Source organism: Pseudonaja textilis, chromosome 3 (assembly GCF_049901715.1).
Source record: "Pseudonaja textilis isolate UNSWEBS1 chromosome 3, rPseTex1.2, whole genome shotgun sequence".
Classification (NCBI taxonomy): domain Eukaryota; kingdom Metazoa; phylum Chordata; class Lepidosauria; order Squamata; family Elapidae; genus Pseudonaja; species Pseudonaja textilis.
Genome location: NC_141992.1, coordinates 160,268,805 through 160,285,082, shown reverse-complemented (window position 1 = coordinate 160,285,082; position 16,278 = coordinate 160,268,805). Strand labels below are relative to the sequence as shown.

The following is a 16,278-nucleotide window of genomic DNA, read 5'->3' as shown; positions in this document are numbered from 1 at the left end:
TTGCTTAATAGCTTCTGCAAAAAAAATGTCAAAAATCAGCTCTTATCATGGGATGCTTGACCTATAATTTCAATGACTTAAAACCATAATTCAGGGTTAAGTTGAAGACTGTCTGGAGTAATATATTCAAAGCAGTGGAAACAAAATAAATGTATCCCTGTAATTTTTTTAAAAATATGAAAATTTTAGGGTGTATATGTTTGTTTTAAAAGATTATTCCCTACAGTACTGTATATCATCATCAAATAATGGTTTTACTGAATAAATGAATCAGACATCAAAATAAATGCTGAAGAAATTTGCTGGGCAAAATCTTAAATCCTAGGACACTTGGCTACTGTATAATATTTGTCTATAGAGAAGTATCCCAAGCATCTACAGGATACAGTACATTTGTACTATATGGTAGATGAGTTCATGGTATTCTATATGTGATAAAAGAAGGGTGAGTTAATAGAACTGAAGAATTGACTTTGTACTCAAATAACATATATCCGTGTGTGTGTTTGTTTGTTTGTTTGTGTGTTCATACTTGCATATATTCTTATACCAAACTGTTTTCTTTCTAAGAATTTAGATAAATGTATATTAGAACAGAGGGAAAAAATAATTTTTTTTTTCAATGGATTCAGGAAAATTTAAAATCAGCTCAAGAATTTCAAACCTGAGTTTCTCAACTTGACTGATTCTCACCTTGGAGCTTCTGAATACATTCTTAATTTCCTTGGTTATATCCACCCTATTTTTTAAAGATAGCTAGCTAAAATAGAGCTAAGTAGGCAATAAAACCTTAACAAGAAGTAATCTGACCTGAATCAGTAGTTTGGCGGGATAAGAGAGACTTTAACATTTTATCTCCCATTATGGTAGCAATCTGGACCAGAGCTGGATTTCCATACAAGATATTTACATTGAACTAAAGTTCCTATTATCGCAAATGAGAACTTTACTTTTAGTTCAAATATTAGTTATAATGAGTGCAAAAATAAAATCTTCACATCAAACTTGTGATTTTATATCTGTAATAACTTAATGAAAACTGTGTATTCTTGATTTTGTCTTGTCTCTCTGACCTTTTATCTTGTATATCGTATGTTCTGAAGATAAAGCACGAGGAAAGATTTTTAATGTCCTTGTAATGCTTGAAGGTTTAAAATAACTTCTAAAAAATCCTTCAAAATAAATTGCTGTCCTGTAAGTGACACTTCATTTGTCTTATTAAAGTGAGACCTATATGAGAAAGAGACTAGTCTTACAATATTCCAAGCCTACATAGAGAAATTCTCAAACTAGGCAAGTAGTCTCAAATGTTACAGGTGACAGAAAAATGCCATTTTCCTCTTCCTAGAGGATTGAAAATAAAATATGCTCAATAAAAGATTTTCATTTCTATTTTTTAATGGTGGAGAATACATTGGGAAGTCAGTGTTTTCACACAACTTTGTGCCTACAAAATATCTCTAGAAAAAAACTGGATGGCAAAATCTTAATATAATATGAGTGTCACATCAATGAAGAAGGTACACTATCCAAATATTATAATCATTTAACAACCTGAGAGTAAAACAGAGTTAAATTATGTAGGAACATAAAAAACAATTAATAAAAGTGCAGCAACTTCAATTTACATTAGAAACTGTATTGGGTTAGAAAAAATTATAAAAGCTCACCACTTCTTCATGCCTGCATTTTCTTACATTAATTCCATTAATCTGTTGAGGAAGAAATAATAATTTGAGGAAAGGGTCTTCTACTCTGCCGGCAGGAAGAACAAATAAATAAAATTTGACTAACAGACAACTTGTTTACCTACCTGTAGAATTGCATCACCTATGAACAGTAGGCCTGAGAGTTCCGCTGGAAGAAAGAAGGGAGGGAGGGAGTGAAGGAAGGATATTTTTCATTTCAGTCTTCTTTATAATTTTCCACTGGCAGCATCAGTGGGACAATATATATATAAATAAAACAATGAAAAATAATGGAAAAATAAACAGCAAGTTTGTCCCATACCCAAACAGAGTGTCTTAACTGGTTTCTCTAAAATCCCCCCAAAAAATCCTCATCATATATGTTCACAAACTAAAAAAATCTTCTCAGAGAATAAAAAGCAGGCTGTCTCCACTTAACTCTGTCCAACCTATTAATCTGCAAGGACTTCAGATGCCCCACATCCAAGCAATTAAACAATGTCTGATTTGATGGGATACAGGTGTTCATCTAGTTCATTTCCAGGAGCTGGATCAGCATATTATATATAGATGCAGTTTAAGTTTATGAAGTTCATGTTTTGCTCTTGATTGGTCTATGTTATATTGTTGTTTTTAATTCTACTGCTTTTAGTCCTTCTTAGTATTCTGAGTCACTTGGTGAGTAGTAAACATTAAAAATATTGTGGTCACATTTATAATGAAATTCTCTCTCCCCAAAAACAGACTCTGAATCAGGAAAAAAGAAGAAAGAAAGACATACTGGTAGTTAATTTTATTAAAGAAACTAAGTAACAACTTACTTCGTTGTTCTTTGGAAATTTTGGAAACAACCACAGGAATATTATGTTCTGCTCCTCCCTAAATAAAGAGATCATACTTCATTGAGTCTACTGTCAACTTATAAATACTCTATTACAACATTTCTTTAGCTTTAGCTTCTTTTTTGGATATTTGAAATGAGTAAAAACGGCATTGGTGCTTACCTGACATGCCTGTTCTTGAGCTGCGAAGAGCATCCAGTTGTGGGAGGAGGTTCAGTCTCTGCTTATCTAGGCTGGGCTTAATTTGCAGAATGCTCCTCCTCCTCCACAGGACTCCTCCCCAGCGTTCCCCAGTTTTGGCGAAGATGAGAGAAACGAACACCCTCGCCCTTAATATTGTAAAAATTCGTTGGCTGAAACAGGATCCCATCAGACGGAAGAGGGTGGGGCTGGATGCTCTTCATAGCTCAAGGAGAATGGGCGTGTCAAGTAAGCACCAATGCCCTTTTTCTCACGAGCTGTTCAGAGCATCCAGTAGTGGGACATACCAAAGCTTGGCCTGTCCTACGGGAGGGACTCCGTCTGTTTAGGGATCCCTTCCTGGTCCCTGTGGACCCGTTGCAGAACCCTTCTGCCAAAGGAGGCCTCCCCTGATGCAAACAGATCTATTTTATAATGCCTAATGAAAGGCGATGCAGAGGCCCAGGTTGTGGCACGACAAATGTCAGTGATTGGTGCCTGCGTGGCCATGCTGCCAATGTTGCAGTGCTCCTTGTTGAATGAGCTGTTATGCCCCTGGGCACCTGAAGTGCTTGAGTCTGATACGTTTTCGCTATTGCGGCCTGTAGCCAACGGCCTATTGTGGAGGATGAGACTTTGCACCCCTGATTGTTGGGCTGAAAAGACACAGATAAAGCCTCCGTTTTTCTAAAAGAGGCTGCGCAGTGAATATATATTCGTAACGCTCACCTCACGTCCAGCTGATGCCATTGTCATTCCAGCCCTTGGGATGGCCTGGGACAAAAATTAGGAAGTATCAGTTCTTGTGCCCTGTGAAAGGCTGAATTAACTTTGGGTATGAACGTATGATCGGGACGAAGGATGACCCTGTTGGAATGGAAGACGCAAAGATCTTGTCTGATCAACAAGGCTGCCAATTCTGAAATATGAGCGGAAGTGATCGCTACAAGAAAAACTACTTTATATGTCAGAAATTGGAGACTTGACAATTGCAAAGGCTCGAAAGGGCACTTAGTGAGTGCAAGAAGGACCTTGTTAAGGTCCCAAGTGGGATAACAGTGAAGTCTCTATAGATAGACTGCAGAGGTCTGCAAAATACGACCGTCTGGGCTAGTAGGGAGCTACCAGAAGCAGTTCCACCCTCTCGTCTACCAGCTTCTGGATGACCTTGGGGATCAGTGGAAGTGGCAGGAATGCATACAGAAGCCCCAGGGACCAATGACAATGGAGCACATTGAAATTCTCTGCTCCTTGTGAGGGGTATCTGGAAAGAAATCTTGGGAGCTGAGCATTGAGGGGGGAAGCGAACAGGTCTATTACTGGCTGCTCAAATGTCCTGCCCGCCTCTTGAAAGAGGGTCAGATGGAGGCGCCACTCCGATGGATCTATCATGGCCCTGCTTAGCCAATATGCCTGTGTATTCGACAGTCCTGAAATGTGTTCTGCTCCGATGGAAATCAGGTTGCTCTCTGTCCAACGACACAAATGCTCCACTTCTCGCATGAGGTGTTTCAACTGAGTTCCCCCCTGTTTGTTTATGTGAGCTTTCATGGTTATGTTGTCGGTCAATATTAATATGTGTTGGTTGCATACCTGTGGAAGGAAGCTGTGGAAAGCCAAGTGTACTGCTTGAAGCTCCAGCCAATTTATGCTGCGTGATTGTTCTATGGAGGACCAGTGGCCTTGGGCTGTGAGTGATGGAAAGTGAGCTCCCCATACAATCAGACTGGCATTGGTGGTGATGGTAAGTCTGTGGGGCTCTTTGAATAGGCAACCTTTGTTTATGGCTGGTCTGGTCCACCAGAGGAGAGATATGAGGACCTGTGATGGAACTTTGACCTTGTATTTGGAGTTGCTTCAGCCTGATCGCTGGTACAGGAGCATCTAGCGTGGAGCCGGGCCCAAGGAACAATAGATATACATGAGATCATCTTGCCTAACAATTTTGATAGATCAGCTAGGGACACCCTCCTATGAATCCTGACCTCCTTAACTTGATTGATGAATGCTGTTTTGTCTATCTGGTGACAGGAAAACTTTGCCTTCCACTGCCCCCAGATGGATTAATCGAGTCGAAGGTGTTAAATGACTCTTTTCCCAATTGATTGAGAACCCGTGTAGTTGTAGGGAGTGTAATGTGGTTTGAGTATCTATGACTGATTGATGAACAGAAGATGACAGAATTAAGATATCATCAAGGTAACACTGCAGTCGTATGGGGACACCCCGGATATGAGCAGCGAGGGCTGTGAGAACCTTTGTGAAGGTCCTGGGGGCAGAGGCTAGTCCGAAGGGAAGAGCCACATATTCAAAATGGAGATTATTATAACAGAATCTTAAAAAATTATAATGGGAAGGCCGAATTTGAATATGTAAGTACGCCTTCATCAGATCTATAGATGTAAGGACGTCACTTTTTCTGATACCAAGTAAGATAGATTGTAGGATGTGCATTTTAAATTTGCGATATACTAAAAATTGATTAAGGCGTTTCAAATCCAAGATTGCTCTCCACCCCCTTATGTTTAATATCCACTTGCCAGTTCTTTAACCATAGCAAGCATCGCGCTGTGACATGTGAAGTGATGGCTCTGGCTGAAAACTTAACTGCATGAAAGGTTGCATCAGCAGAGAATTCGGCGGCTGCTATAAGTTTTATAATGTCTTGGTGTGCTCTAGTGTTGGAATTGGGGATATGCTCCCGTAATAGCCGGAGCCATCTGAGCGAAGAATGGGTAAAGAAGGAAGCGGCCATGGCTGCTCTGATGGCCCACACATCAGACTGATGGGCTAGCTCGGCCTGTTTGTCCTCCGTAGGGCTAGCTCAGCCCATTTGTCCTCCGGCTTTAATGCCTCCAACACCTCACTGGGAATGGAGGACGAGGATACTAATCCCAAAATGGGTTCATCTACCTCAGGAGTATTCAACAATTTTAAGAAATCTGTGGCCAAATTAAAGAGTTTCCTGTCATAACCAGTGGGGGCTGGGTACACTGCTGCAGAAGCCTACTGTTTCTGTACCAGGTCTGCAAACATGTGAGGGACTGGAATCACATCTGCCTCAACTACAGGTTGGGTGAAAATGAGTTCCTCTGGTCCCTCGTCTGATGGAGTTGGAATGGTAGAAGGGGCCGGCTTGTCCAGTCGCACAGTGTTTTTGGCCTTGAACAATAGAGATTTGAAAAGTTGTGACTGGAACAAGCCTATAAATACAAGTTGGTCGGGAATGAGGCCCTCATCCTCAGACATCCCCATTTCTAAGAGGTCTGTTTCCGACATGGCCGGGTCAGTATCATGCATTGATTCTGATTCACTCTAGTCCATGTGTTCAATGTGTTCAATGTGTTCCACCTCTTCCAACTCCTCCTCCTGCTCCTCCTCCTGAAGCTTCTGTATGAGCATACCCCCTTGACACTGTACCCAGGTACAGTTTAGCTCCGACCTGGCCAATGACCGAACTGATTGCAAATCATACTCAGTGGGTGAGGGATGATCCCTGGTCAGAACCGCATGTTGCAGGCCTGCTGCTATTCCCTGACAGATAGCCATCTCCATCCAGGTCTTCATTCACTCTGGCACATCCTCTGTAAGAGATTGCTCCTGTCGAAGACTGGCAGCCTTTGGTGTGAATGTCATTTTGGGTATTCTTCGCATGGTTGGTGATTGAGCTGACTGGGCCTGTTGACTCAGGGGAGCCATGCTGCACCTGGATGAGAGGAAGAGATCTAGGGGGGTAGGAGGGAGGAAAGAGGAAAGAGGAGGACGGCTCTGGACTGTGTGGTGAAAAGGCTTGAGAGGTCCTGTGTGCCTCCTGTGTGCACTTATCTATTTGTTTTTCCAGAGGCTTGTGGTGCCTATTGGCATCCTTTTCTGATGCCTTAGAAGTCCCTTTTTTGTGCTTTGGATTGTGTTGAGATTTGGACTTGTCCCTTGAAGTTGAGGAGTGTGAACCACTCCCCGTTGCCATTGTGATTATGGAAGGACCAGTACGCTCATTATTTAATGCTATATTGTGTAGGCAGTTGGTGCATCCAGGGACCTGGCCAAGAATGGATAAGGTGCCCTGAAATCAAATCCCCCGTTTTTTTTTTGATGTTTTTTTTAAATTTAATTTAATTTAATTTTTTTTAAAAAAATATGGATATCTGCTTCAAAATTGAGTCGTATCTCAACAATTAATTTATTATTGTTATGAAATTGCCAGTATTATTATATTGGTGTGATTAATATTATCAGAGCGTAAATATATATCAAATTTGGATGTCCCAATCAGCCAAATTGAGAATGCCTAGCAGGCCAAATAATCACTCACAAGTCTTCAACAGCTTTCCTGCACAGGCGGATACTGGCCTAGGTGCAACTGGCCTGTTGTGCCACTGGATAGGGAGAATTGTGAGGGTTAAGCCAACAACATGAATTAACAAAAGCCTCAAATATGTTGAAAACGAGGTTGTAATGATTCCTGGGGTATTTTGTGTGAAAAACCCCTTCAATCTGGAATAAGGATTACCTCACAGTCTATTGAATTAGCACTCAGCACAGCCACACAGTCCCTTGACAGTCAAAACAAAACAAAATGGTGACCGGACGTTATTTGTGGTGCATGCGCCAGCAGCAATCTCCCACCAAGAAAAAGAGATAAGCTTCAACAGCCTTCCCTTAGGGCTAAAATGGCAGGGAGGGGTGAAATAACGAGGCAATTACAGCTCCACCCCTAAACAGTGATCTTGGGGGAAAGGAAAAACTGCGATACGAGTCAGAAGAGAGCGAGAGAAAAAAAGCCTCGCCATTTAAATGATAAAGCGGCTCGACGATCGTAATGGCAAGGGTAGGGCTAGAGTTGGGGGGGGATGAAATCGAAGCCTCCCTGCGCTTAGGAGTGCTTCCTGGCAATGTGATCCCCAACGGCCAGATGGCAAGGGCAGCGTCTGTAAGAAAAAAACAATTGACTATCTGCAAACCTTAAAGAGAATTCTCCTGTTTCGGCCAAGGATTAATGAGAAGCACTGCCTATCTCTCATGAGGCTGGGCCAAAACTGGGGAACATTGGGGAGGAGTCCCGTGGAGGAGGAGTAGCATTCCGCAAATTAAGCCCAGCCTAGATAAGCAGAGACTGAAGCACCTCCCACTACTGGATGCTCTGAGCAGCTCGTGGGAGAATAACAGTTTCATCGTTCTTTTTGCTAATGACCACATGAATGCAATCAGCCCTTTTGTAAAGGAGGAAAAAATTGCTGGCAATACTCTATCATGATATTCTGCATACACAAAAAAGAAGACATTATCGACAAAGAAATACAAATTCATTGCAGGTTTTCCCAGATTTCTCATATTATGGCATCAAATCCACTTCATAAAAAGCAAATGGACTAATTCTGAAACAGGGATGGTGCTGTGAGCATTTGCTTGTCCAGCTGGTAAGGAAAATACAAACAAAAGCATATAATGGAATGGAATGTAAAGTTTTCCCTGGTTTCTTTTGATTTTCTATTTTTCATTCTTATATGCCCAAAAGTCAGTAAGAAAATGAATAGAAAATCTGGAACAAAATAAAACAAAAAAATTCAAAGATAGTTAACAAATGACTATTTCACATTGAGGGGTAAAAAAGAAATGGAAAGCACAATAAATTGGAGGCACATTTTTCTATATTTTTCTACAATAGTCCATTGGTTCATTTTGCCAGGAAGGAAAGAAGGAAAAAGGCATTGAAAGTATAAGTTATTTTTTAAACAGTCCTACTTGGCTTTTCTAAACCAATATTCACTATTCAAGCATCAGAACCTTTGGAGTTATTTAAAAAATGTTTTATCTAAATATTTATTGGCTTTTTGAGATTTTTTTAATGTATAAAAATAAAACTATTCTGTGTGCATTGCATGCAATATATAATCAAACCTACAATCAATATTCATGGGAATTACTTTATGTTAGAGATAGCTCTGAAAATAAACACTATTTACCACTTTAGAAAAACATATTTAGAAGTGCTAGCATAGTTTGATTGAACCAATTTTGATAACACAGAATCTTAAAATGATACTGTGAGTTAAGCGGAAGCTCAAAGCAACAATTGAGGCAGCAATAAATGAACAGTTTCTAAATTTTAAAAAGATAGATTTTGATGGAGGCCTTCAGAGAAGGAGTCATGGAGGTAACTCTGAAACCAGGAAGAAAATAATGCATCACTGGGGGTTGGGCAAAGTGATTCAGAATCCTGAGGAGAAGCAGAAGGGAGAAGCTAATGAGATAAGCCCATTCACTCGTTGTTTTTGTCGATTCAATGTGACATGAAAAGTTCTGAAAACAGCTCCTCCCTACTTGTGATTGTAGTAATAGTATAAATGAAGATACAACCTTCAGGCTTAAAGTGTTGTCATCTGTACATTACCATTTGAACTGGAACATTACATTATTACCATTTGAACTGGAACTCTGATGGTAAAAGCACTCATCCTAATTTGCTAAAAACTTTCATAAATACTGATGTCTTGACTTAGACTTTTAGTAAAGAAAGATGAATATCAAATGCATTAGAGAACAAACTATTAATACATTTTCTACTTCGGGGTTTATGCAATTATTTCAGGGGAGATTACATTCATGATTTATATTTATCTCTCACTGACGAAAGGACAGTAAAATGCAATTTTGGGCAGCACTCTATTTTATTACATACTTTTTTATATAATAATAGAATAAGGACGTGCCCATTCCGTGGACCTTACTTCATACTTAACTGGTCAGTGGGGGGTATAAATTCCCTAACGTGCCTATTGTTCTTGTTCTCATTTTTGTTTGACAAATTCTAATAAATAAATAAACATTTTCAGTTTCATTAACAAGCAAGTTTGGAGGAATACAGAATTGTAGATATATTCATTGGTTGTAATGTGACAGCTATTTTAACTCAGCTTTTATTAATACTCATTTTAAGTGCTATTTAAGACCACAGTTTGAGTGACTATCTACAGTAATGTAAACCTATAATAAAAGCTTTCGTGGTACGTTGAATGGACAAAGAAGAATACAATACATGGCGACCCATTGATCTTATTAAACATATTCCCTAAAATATAAGATCCATGCTCAATACACACTGACATAGACACACACATATATAGCAATAGGAAGAATATCGTACTACCTTTATACTTAATCCAAATCCTCCTACAGTTTGTCTTCTAATTGTTACAGTTCTTTCCTGAAAAGAAGATTTAACATTTCCTTAAAAACAACCACAATCATACTGCATTGTTTCTTTTTAGTCATTATCGAGTTTTGAATTTCATATATGTTTTGTCATATGAAATTGCAAAACATATTTACCTAAAGTGTCAATCTGAATGACAAAAAACACAAATACAGTAGTCCTTGCTTTAATGACCACTTTTTCAGTAATAGTTCGAAGTTACGACAGTGCTGAAAGTGTGGTACTTATGACTGGCACTCAAAGTTCCAACCACCCCAAACTTCCTCAGATGGTAAAGATCTAGGTGCTTGGCAACTGGCTTACAGTTATATGTTTGCACTGAGTTTGTTCTCATAGCTTTCCACAGACATGTGATTGCCATCGGAAACCTTCTCTGCTAGCTTCCCACAACCAAAGTCAATGGGGAAGCTAGCAAAGAAGTTGCAAATCATTTGGATAAGTCTCCTCTACACTGTCGCAGTCATCTTCAGCCTCTTGCGTCACTGGCCCATGTGCACTTTCATGTATTCTGCCCTGCATGTACCATCTTAAACCCTGCAGCAACCAACCCTATCTCCACCCACATGTGGCACACTGGACTCTCCCACACCTTACACCTGCAGCAGCGCCCCCAAGTTTCACTTTGTTGCATTGTACTTGGCCATTCTCACACCCTCCTGAAGTCAACAGCAGCCACTTACCTGCCCACCCACCTGCCCACCAGTTTTAATTACCTACCAGCTTCCCACTGATTTTGCTTGTTGGAAGCCAATAGGAAGTTGCCAGGAGATACCTACTAAATGACTGGTGATCCTTGCTTAACAACAGCAGTTGAAAGTGCCAGAATTACCACCACTAAGCAATGTGGTCACATAATGTCATGCTTTATAACTGCATCATTTAGCAAAGGAAATCACAATTTCATTAATAGAGAACTACTGCACTTAAGTGATATTTGTTTATTTTCTGGATGATTCAACTATAAATGCATAACACAAAGATATATATGCAGTCACTTTCAATATCTAAATCTCTGTAATTAGGCATTAGATCTTCTCAAATGTTCCACTGAGCAATCTTTTTTAAAATCAGCATTAAAGCCCATGAATAGCCTTGCTTCATTGGGCCAAAATCTGCATAAATTCAGCACTTTTTTTTCTCACAGGAGCCAATCAGGTGTATACAGGTTTAATAAACTTGAGGCATTGACCATTAATTTTGTTAGCTTTAAAAGGAAATTGAAGAAAATCACAAAAAGTAGCTCTTACATTTTAACATTGTTGCCATGTAGCAGGCATTTGCCCCATTCCAAGTATAATATACTTCAGGATGATAGACCTGCATTCTGTGAATTTAGGCAATCCTGTTTAAAGTTATCCGAATTAATACCCATCACCACAGATTAATTATATTCTGTACGGAGAACAATGTAAAACATCTCTTTTAAATTTTCCCAGCAGCTTCCTTGAATCACTTCTCCTAGTATTTGAGAGATCTGTTCACCGTCTTCATACTATCTATGATGTCATATATCTTGACCAAGTCTACAATATTCTATGTTAAGAGAACCAAATGTTCTAATCTTTCATAAGAGATATTTAAGCTTCCTAAGCATTTTGTTTTCCTGTTACTATGCTGAATAATTTGGTATTTGGTAATAATCTGTGGTCAAATGGCCAGTGTTGTGTTGGCAACTAATAAGAATATGAGTGAACATTGTGTTTTTTAGGATCTTATGCTAAAGAGAGAAAAAAGAACTTGAAGAGGTGTGACACATTTTATATTTTGATTTGGCACAACAAACTATTTCATGATTTGTTTTTATTTTTTCAGGCATCCAAAACTGAGTGTTTGACCGAATTGTTCAAAGAATAATATGTTCCCACACAGGTTAGGGTCTTCTATACTATCATTTAGACTTTAGGAAAAAGGTTAAAGAAGAAATTAGGGAAAACAAGCTGAATTAATAATCTTCCAGCAAAAGGTTTCTTTGGAGCCATCCTGACTATAGTGAGCCTTCCCTATATTTTTTGGTTTAAAATCTTACTGGCATCTGTGGAACTTGTTTAATTAGATTGACATTGTAGATTTTGTTTGGAATTACGTGTGTGCTGGTTGTTTTCTTCAGTTCTTCTTATATCCCAATACTTTTTTATCCAGAGTTTTATTTTAAGGAAATTTCTCCTTAAAACTTCCCCATGTTAAAGCCTACTTGGTGGGAATTCTATCTCAGGTATTTCAAATTTGTTGTAATACATATTTCTCAGTTTTGGATAAGGAAACCCAAAGCACCTTTTCTGATTTCCCTTAAGAGATGGTCCTTTACTGATGAAGAACTGATGAATGATGAAGAACTTACCAGCCGGGACATTGCCAAAGATTTAACCTGAGTAGTGCCAGCCTATCTTCATTTTTAAAAGAAAATGAAAAAAGAAAAACAAAACAAAACTTGGAAGCCATTGGATGAAGTATCTTGGTGAATTTGAAATTATTCCCCCTACCTCGCACATGTAAAAAAAAACATCTTCAGAGGGATAAAAAATCCTGGAGCTATTTTTCTGGTAAAAATTGTAAATGCCATTGTCCAGTGAATATAAATTAGGTAATGAATTGCACATAATGTTAACCTGTACATAATGTTCAACAGAGTATATATTGTAGATGTTCCAGCTTATTAGAGAAAATTTTCTAACTTTTAATATGTAAAATCAGATATAATTTGATAAGGCTTTTATTGGTATATTACATAGGATAATTCATGAGGAGAAGTAATCTTATCTTCATACATTCTCCTAATTCATCTTTACTCGCTTAACGAACTTTTTAATCTCAATAATCCAGAGGTGTTCAGTGTATCCTTAAGAAAACATGCTTTTTCTGACTTCTTAATCTTGAAGCAAAGTCATTATTATTATCCCATTACTCCATTTCATTCTTACAAAAGGTGCTTGAAATGACTGCTTGTTCTGAATGACACTATGCTATTAATATATTTTTATACTCTCTATCTGTAATCATCAGATTGTGGGGGAGCAATATATTAAGAAGACATCATGGAACAAGATGTTAATCAGAATCAAAAATGGAAACCAGAGGCAAGCTTGAAACCAAAGATCAAGAGATTTTATTCCAGAAGAAAGAAACAGGAAGTCTTCCTAGTTTATCTCCCTGAATGCTGTTTTTTTAAAGTCACAATATTCATTCTGAATTCAATATATATTACTTCATTTATTTTGACATTTCTAGGTGGAAAAATAACTCTGAAAGTTGAAAATTTATAACAGCTTTAATCTGGAAGCTACTATGAAACATGTTACTTACTCCAGAATAAAATGGTTCACCAGACACACAGATGACATCTTGTTCTTGAATTGTCAAAATATCTTTGGCTAAGTGCAGCCGCACTTTGAAAGGTTCCTGATTACCATCCTGTAGCAAACAAATCCCTGTCTTTGACTTTAAAAGGCAGAAGAAGAAAAAAGTTTTATTAGTTGTCAAATTATTTATGGACCAAAGGATCAAAAATAGTATCCTTTAGTTTTTAACTGGAATTCAGTAAAATGAATAAAATAAGGTATATTTCAAATGATCCATTAACATTCTTCCAATTATCAGAAGTAAATAAAACTATTGAAACATGCAAGACAAAAATTACTAATAGAACATTAGTAGTACTCAACATTAAGTAACATTTAAATATTGTATGTATCTGGGCTTTGTATATGGATGAAGGACTAAAACTTCCAAAATATGATCTTAAACTAAAAAAAAAAACCTTTTGCAATAGTAGGGCTTATTTTTCAGTATCCTACATATGCATATAAAATACAACTTGCACATTATTTGATAGAATAGAAACCTGATAATTTTATGTTAATGTTACAGCATTTGATTTATATAACTAAAATTATTAGGATTACTCAACAGCCAAGACCATGACTGGTATCACAGAAACACTATAAAAAGTTCCACTCATGATCGCTCTGTTTTATTATTATAATCCTGTAAATAACTCTTCAATATACAAAAACAAATTCAATATAAGTGCTTTTCAGATTGTAGCTTAGATTTGTGAATTAATTAATTAATTAAAAATAATCCACAGATATTCTGGAAAGAGCAAGGCTACTATAGTGTTGGATAATCTACAACAGGTTGTAGACTTTCTACTTCAAAACTTTTCTAACTTTTTTTTCCCAAAAACAACCGACTAATTATTTTGCTGATGTTCACCTTCCTTTCATTGGAATTTAAGGGCATGTGAGACTTTTTGGATAGACAGTTTATATGCTTGGAAGGTACAATGATCTCTGACTTCATCCCCCTTTTCCTCTTTTGAATTTCTGAAGTTTTATTGACACATGGATAGTTATTCTACTTCAGTTATTCCCCAAATTTTATTACCCAAGAAAGAGATACCCAATATCTTACAACCACTTTGGAAATTTGCCAAGTGCATACACATCCAACTATGGAAATTCCATTGGAAGCCAACTGTTTCTTGAAACAAGGAATAAGTTTGTAAGCCTGTTAAGTACAGTATAGACCCTAATACTTTTCCTCAATCAGACCAGCCTTCAGTTATACTGGTTTTAAATACAAGGAAGAGTAATCCAATGCCCCTGGAGGGCTGCTATAAAATCTGCAGTCATTATGTCAGCCAATAAAGGTTAAATATTAAGAATTAATATTAAATTTCATAAATTCCAGCAAACTCTATCTGAGCATTATGTGCAGACCTGGAATCAATCCCATGTTCTCAATCTTAGAATTTTATGACTAATGCTGGTTCTTTACACCCCTCTCTCTAAATTTCATGTTTTTTGCATTTGAACTTCATGGTAATAGCAGAGAAAATAAATATGGTTTTCAGGAGACGGAAGAAAACAGGAATGATGAAAAACAAATACAGAGTGACATTTTAATTCTGTTAATCTCCACCAAATAAGGTTAGCTGGATGGCAGAAATGTGTGTTGATCTGTAATTTTGGAAAAACAGTTCCTAATTCATTCAATGGTTTCTTGGCATAACATTTATTGAAAAAATTATATATAGTTATGCTGTGTTATTTGAGTCTATATTCATCTCCTAGCTAATTACCTTATAAAATCTCCCAAGCAGCTTGATGAAAAAAGCTAGGGGCACGAATTAAATAACATCTAACTATACAGTAGGCCTAATTAAGCATCACAGTGAAATTAAAATAAGAGTCAGCAGTGGGATGCACACAGGCAAAACCTATTCAGAATGAATAAGGAAATCAAGCATGAGAAAAGCAAAACAAAACATATCCCAGCAAACACACAAACACAATTCAGTGATATGACCCCCCTAATATTATTTCACAGTACAATAGTTGTAGCTATACAATACACCCTTGAACTATTATTCCAGCTTTGGCTATCAAACATTGCAATACACACTATTTCAGGGATGTTCAGAAGAACATATTCTGGGCTTTTGTCTCTTTTTACTTTTTATGGTAGCTTGCTAATTCGAAACTGTGATTATCTGAATAGTTTTCTAATCATCTTATTCCATTCTTATTCAAATTTATTCATTATTCTAAATCTACTTCCTTTACGTCACACTCTCAAATTAGGGAGATATGGAAGTTGCATTACCTCATGTCCTCATGTATATGGTTTTATGAGTTCTGTCCTTTACTGGACATTGAAAGGAATTTCTCTATACACATACCTCATAATGAGAGTATGATTTAATATAATACCTGTATCTCTGGGCTGAGAGTTTAAGAAAAAAAAGTATGCTATATAGAATATTTTAAAGCTGACCTCTATATATTCCATCCACCAACACCCCTGAGCCTAAAGACCATCTAAAACTAATGCACTGCATATAATCACATAACAAGTTCATTGTCCTATGAGTTCAATTCCCCATTGATGGAACTGACAGATGAGCCTCATATAAATTAAAGTTCATATTCTTTTGTTTGGGGTTAATGCTAATAAATTCATTATTACTCATACTTAACACTTTTTTTAATTTTCTACCATTATTTATAATTCTTAATGATGCTAGAATGTGGAAAGTGAAGGAAATGGAAGATTAGGAGATAAATGTAGAAAAGCTAGGTAAAGAAAATGAAAAATAAAGACTTTGCATACCACATTCATAGTCCAATGGTCAGCATGGAATTAAAAGGGATAAAAAGGATGCATGCATAAATGTGTCCATGAACACATAAAGAGCTTTTTTATGGTTCATTGTTTTCTTATATATACAAGGTTATAATTGTAGATATGATATTAACTAGTGTAGCCCTATTAAAACCATCTTTGCATTTGTGTGAAGCTTGATTTTGTAAACACAAAAACATTCAAAGAATGGAAGTTTGAGAAGTCGTGTATC

At 37.3% G+C, this 16,278-nt stretch overlaps 1 protein-coding gene across 9 annotated transcripts in view; it reads right to left on the bottom strand.

Annotated features, from left to right (window-relative positions):
• The window catches only part of SNTG1 (syntrophin gamma 1), a 211,096-nt gene that overhangs the window by 83,462 nt on the left and 111,356 nt on the right, over nt 1-16,278 (bottom strand). For all 9 annotated transcript variants that reach the window (XM_087931227.1, XM_087931233.1, XM_087931232.1 and 6 more), the window contains 5 exons: nt 13,224-13,358; nt 9,858-9,914; nt 2,510-2,567; nt 1,814-1,857; nt 1,671-1,712 (listed from right to left, as the gene is read on the bottom strand). In XM_087931227.1, the coding sequence (XP_087787353.1) occupies nt 1,671-1,712; nt 1,814-1,857; nt 2,510-2,567; nt 9,858-9,914; nt 13,224-13,358 (336 nt within the window). The remainder of the gene's footprint in view (nt 1-1,670; nt 1,713-1,813; nt 1,858-2,509; nt 2,568-9,857; nt 9,915-13,223; nt 13,359-16,278) is intronic.